This window comes from Pteropus alecto, unplaced genomic scaffold (genome assembly GCF_000325575.1).
Source record: "Pteropus alecto unplaced genomic scaffold, ASM32557v1 scaffold20, whole genome shotgun sequence".
Lineage (NCBI taxonomy): Eukaryota > Metazoa > Chordata > Mammalia > Chiroptera > Pteropodidae > Pteropus > Pteropus alecto.
Window position 1 is genome coordinate 13,948,267 of NW_006436298.1, and position 5,797 is coordinate 13,954,063.

The 5,797-nt window shown below is 45.7% G+C and overlaps 1 protein-coding gene across 1 annotated transcript in view; it reads left to right on the plus strand.

Moving 5' to 3' along the window:
- Positions 1-4,885: 4,885 nt before the first annotated feature.
- The window catches only part of RASGRF2 (Ras protein specific guanine nucleotide releasing factor 2), a 209,875-nt gene continuing 208,963 nt past the window's right edge, over positions 4,886-5,797 (plus strand). The window contains exon 1 of the mRNA XM_006913188.1: positions 4,886-5,189. Coding sequence (XP_006913250.1) covers positions 4,902-5,189 — 288 coding nt within the window. The 5' untranslated portion in view covers positions 4,886-4,901. The remainder of the gene's footprint in view (positions 5,190-5,797) is intronic.

Here is a 5,797-nt window from a genome sequence, read left to right on the forward strand (position 1 = left end):
GAAGAAAAAGAAACATCTCTTCAGAGTGTAGCTATGCACACAGTAACACACATTACAAAAGAATACTGAGCTTCTGAGCCGAAATACCTTTATTCAGATTCCTTCACAGTTTTCTCCCAGAATGATGAGAGGGCATTTGCTTTATATAGCTGAACAGCCTATTCCAGGAGTTCTTCTCATGAAAGTTCAGTTTCCACACCAATGGGGAATCCAAGTCTCTAATTCCTAGGAGACAGAAAATTGGTTTTCAAATCACTCCCATAGCCTTCCCCACTCCTTTTCCACATCTACTCCCAAGATTTCTAAACTTTCAAAGTCCAGTCTAAGCAAAGGCATGCAACTTGTGCTCTACACCATCTGCAACTGCACCAACAGCACAAGGAGAAGCTGAACTCAGCATGAAGGCACAGAGCCACCAAGAAAATTTGCTCAGGGTCTTCGATGCTATACAGCAGGAAAAACGGATTCTTTGCCTAAGAAGTCAGATAGCCTCATTGTATGACCATTTGGATAGGCAGTGACATTGAAAAGATGTGAATTCAAGGGCATATACCTAGCTGTGAGACCTTGATAAGGTCACTCCCTCTTTTTTGGAATGCTTTCTTAACTAAGCTTCTAGGACACCACACTTTCCAGATCCTACCTGCCTCCCTGCTTCTTCACTGTCTCATCTGCTGTCTTCCGTCTCTCCCTAACCTCCAAATAGTATTTGGCCTCAGGGCCCTCTCTTGGACCAGCTTCTCAGTATAAGTTAGGGATTTTGAAAACCTATAGATTAGGTCCTACACTCCTGGAATCAGTTCCCCGCCCCCACCTCCCAACCTTAAAAGCTTTGGACAACTCAGATAAAATTTCTCTTTCCTTCCTTACTCCTTCCCTCCCTTTTTTTGGGGGGGAGGGGTGTCAAATTATCTGGATAATGTCTCCCTCTACAAGTAGTAATTAGTGTTTCTAGATATGGCAATTAGTTGCTAACTTTTTTTCCTCTTAATTTGCCTAGGAAAAGACAAAGAGAACACTTTCTCCGTTATCAGTGAGAAATGCTTTGTTGTCCTAGAAAATCAACTTAAGCTGACCCTCTTGGGAAGGAGTCCATGAAATACAAGAGGGGAAAACAATGAATTCACAGAAGAGCTTGTTCCCACCCACTTGGAACAGAGTCCCTTTTACCAACCTGTTTGATCAGCTGGGGGAAAAGCATCCTCATTTACATAATCTCCTGGCCCTTTTTGTTTCAAGATGGCACCATTCCAGGAATGCAGTTTCTGTATGAATGAAGGAGTCGAAAGGCCCACAAATGCCTGTCTAGGATATAGCTTCTCTAGATTGTCCAGGATTTCTGGTTGTTTCCATCTCTTACAATCAGTGTGCAAAGAACTTATATTTGCAAACGCATATGCTCTCTTTAACAATTCAATGACCAAATATTAACTTAGGAAATAGCTATGCATCATTTGTGTGCCTACTGCATATAAACTCTGCTACTGGATGCTGCAGGGGTTAGGGAGACAGCCCTGCCTTGGAGAAGTAGCACCTAAACATTAAACCCTATTCCTAATAGACTGAGCACACCAGGAGGAGAGGTGGTCTTTTCTCTGTATTTTCTATATCACTTAAATATCGTGTTGAGGACATAAACAGATGATCGATAAATAGTTCTCACAATGAATTTCTATAATTAAAACCCACAATTGTCAGCAGCCAAATTTGGGAGGAAATCAGAGCTACCTTATATCACTGTCAGGGATATATGATGTCAGGGATCATATGATGGCCACAATACTTTACATGGTAGGGAGTGATGACAGATAAGAGGCTGAGAAGAATACTTACTATGATTTAAATCAAAAGGACATTTAAATAGACAGAAAAAATGAATCAGTGCTGAAATTTTCTTATTGGAGAAAAGAATGTTTCACATCTGAAAAAACAAAAGTGGTTAGAAGGTCTGAATACTCATTGCAAAATTGTTTTTGTACTGAATCCACATCCTTAATGGTTTCCTCTCAAAAACTGAGCTCATCAACTACGCAGGTATCAACTTGCTTACCATTCTCAGAACTCAGATTGGACCACAGAGAAGGAAATAAAAGGTCTCCTGAGGCAACTGCCATCTCCTCTGCATCTAGAATCTGGCTCAAAAGCTTGTCTACATTTACTTATTTGTCTTTACTTGCATTGCCTCTAAAGAACAATCCAGCTGGGTTAAATCCAGGTAAACACAGCACTATCTCTTAGACATTTAAAAATATGTAAAGAGAAATGACCATTATTCTCACGCTAATTTCAAATGGCAAATTTCCATATTACACTGTTTTTAATAGTGAAAGATTTTTTTTTTTTTTTTTTTTTTAGGTAAAATGGAAAAAACACTCAGCTGCTCAGTGAGGCAGAGTTAAAATATTCTGCAAAAACAGCACTTACGAAACAGGCAGAACCCCTGGGCAACCAATTTATGAACATACAACTAGTGGTACAAGACAGGTGTATTGTCACAGATTCATGGCCCAGAAAAGGATTTTATTATTTCTTTATTTTTAACAATAAACACTTTATGGCAAACCATTTTTTATAAGCAACTAGAAGAAATAAAAAAATGTAGATAGCAGAATCAAATACCGGTATTCCCTGGGGGCTTTTGCTAGCTTTCTGTCACAGTTGCTGGGCACGTCATTCCTCTTCCACTTAAATTTTATAGTAAGGGTCTTGGTTTCCTGGTTGTACCTTCAAGATTTGTTAATCAAATGAATTCCAGTCCTAGCAAGGGTATCTAGTGAACCTATGACAGCATGGCCTCTGGGGATAGATTCTGCCAGAGGCAGCAAGTCTCATTTGTTTGGGTATTTTTTCCTGGTTGAAAACTCCATGCTTAAAATTTTGCTTCTTTTATCTTAATCCTAAGAAATCACTGTTGGTCGATGAGGGGGTGCAGAGTTTGCCACCTCAAAATATGCCCTTTTAGGATATTGATTATTTTAAGCTCATTATTTTCAAGAAACAAAAGACTCAGGAAGAACTTTTGACCACCTCCCTAACTGTCTAAGAGAATTTAGGCTGAGGACCTACTTCAGGAAGGGAATTATTATTATAGATAACTGTAGTGTAATATTAACCAAGTGTAATAGACAGGGAAGAACCTAGCAAAGCCCCTTTGATCAACTTTCTGTGTCCCATTGTTTCAAGATGGCCCAACAAACATTTGTTTACTAAACATTAACTCTTTTCATCTCCCTGTGAATTGCTGTCCTCTGTTTTTGAAGTTCCCAACAGCCTTCTGCCCTCCTTTCCGTAGCTCAAGATGGCATCTAAGCCTTAACTGTTGGATTTTCCTCGGTTCCATTTTCTTGTGGAACCCCCATATGTACATACTTAATAAATTGGGTTATTTTCTCCCATTAATCTGTCTCATGCCAATTTGACTATTAGACTAGCCAAAAGAAGGGTAGAAGGGTAGAAGGAAAAATTTTTGTTCCCCTACAGGACCAAGAACATCTGATACCTTCACCCTCATTTTAAATACAGTACAAGTTCACAGGGAAAAGTCAAGGTTACCCTATGCAAAGCCACCTTGTGACTCTAGCCACTGCAATGGATACACATTCATGGATGTGTATGAGTGCATGGATGTGACAGGTGAGTGTTGTATGTGTGAGTTTGTGAAAGTGTATACATTTGCATGAATGTGTATTTTTGTGTTTGTTATGCTTGTATGTATTTGTATTTTTGAGTGAATGTGTTTGCGAATCTGCATGTTCATGTACGTGTTTACAATTTATTTGCCTGTGTGTGCGTATGACTGAGAAAAATGTGTTGTGTATGAGTGTGTAATTGTGTGTAAGTTGTATGAGTGTGTATATGAATGTGTTGAGTATAAATATGTGCATGTGTCTGTTGTGTGTTTGGGTGAATGTGTGTGAGTGTGGCTTGTGTGCATAAACGTGTGTTTGGGTGAATGTGTGTGAGTGTGGCTTGTGTGCGTAAACGTTTTTTTGGGTGAGTGTATCAGTGTGTGTAGTTGCCTGTGTGTGTATTTGTATATGGAATTGTATTTTGCATGGAGTACATATTGCGGGTGTATTTGTATATAAGTAATTTTCTGTGTGTTTAAGTATTTCGTTGTGTGTGTATTTGTTTGAATGTATTCGTATGAGTGTGTTTGCCTATTCTTGTTTGTATAAGTATGTAATTGTGCAGATGCGAGCATTTTTGTTGTGGCTGCGTGTTGTGTGAGTGTGAACCTGTGTGGATGTGAGCATATATATTTGTGTGTGTGCGAGCGTGCGTGGGAACGCGCGTGTTGTAGCCGCGCGCCGCCACCTCCCCACGATCCGCCCCGTCGGCGCGGAGCAGAGGCTGCGGGCCGGCCGGCTGGGCCGGGGGGGCGAGGGAGGGACCCGTGCCGGGGTGAGCCGTTTGCGCCACCGTCGCCGCCGCCGCGCCGACTTTGCCCTTTAAATCGGTCTCCAAGCCGATTACAGCTGATCTCCCACGTGACGTTTTACCTTCTGTCTCCCGCAGCGAGTTGCCCGAGGACAGTCCTCCTCAGGCAGCCGCGCGTCGCGCCGCCCAGACCGCCGCCCGGGCTCCGGCACCCGCAACTTTGGGCGAAGCAGCAGGCGGCTCGGGCGCCCTCACGGGGCGACTCTCCGCGTGGGCTTCTGGGGCTCCGGGGGATTCGCTCGGCCAGGAGGGCGGCGGTCGGGACGGAGAACGTGTCCTGGCCATAATCGGCGCCCCTCGGACCCGCGCGGCGCCGCACCCCGGAGGCCGGCGCGGGTGCCCTGTGCGCAGCGTCAGGATAGGGGGCGCCATTCGCCAGCCGGGACCCGAGCGGGCGCGTCCCGCGGGGAGCCGGGTAGGAGATGGCTGCGAGTCAGGGGTGAGCCCTCCGCGCCCGCACCATGCAGAAGAGCGTGCGCTACAACGAGGGGCATGCCCTGTACCTGGCCTTACTGGCCCGCAAGGAGGGCACCAAGCGCGGCTTCCTGAGCAAGAAGGCAGCTGAGGCGAGCCGCTGGCATGAGAAGTGGTTCGCCCTCTACCAGAATGTGCTCTTCTACTTCGAGGGCGAGCAAAGCGGCCGCCCGGCGGGCATGTACCTCCTGGAGGGCTGCAGCTGCGAGCGGGCGCCCGCGCCGCCCAGGGCCATTGTCGGGCCGGGAGGCGCCCGGGACGCGCTGGACAAGCAGGTACCACGCGCCCTCCTTCCCCGGTCTCCCTGCTTTCGGCCGCGGCACTTCCTAACTCTTCAGCCCCAGAGGTCTAGAGCTCGTCCACACAGGGTCCATACTAGAGATCCGAGGTTCTTCTGCGGCGTCCATGGCAGGACGTCTCCACGCGCCTCCCCGGTTCCATCCCCTTTCTCACCATCTCCATGTAATCGCTGGGTAGAGGGGCTCGGCTTTCTTTCTTTCGGGACCCTGACAACGATCAGGTCGTTCAGCTTCATTGCTAACCATCTTGTTTCTCTAGACCTTGTTCGGAAGGATTTAGTGTGGTGACGGGTGTTGACACCTGTTGGATTTAGATCGGCGACGGAACTAACTTATTTGGGAAAGTTTGGTTTCTCCCTTATGCGGCTAGTGCGTTTAGGTTCTTTGCCTGCAGATAGATGTTTGATCGCTGGTTGTGCAGGGTACAAGCGGGGCTCTCAGGACGGACAGGCAGTTTCTGTTGGCCATTTTCAATCTGTCTATGGTTTATGTCAGCTTACTTCGCTAACATTTGACCTGCTAGGCTAATTACGAGGGAAAGTGTGCATCCATTTCCCTCAGGCTTAATATTTGGTAGCTACATT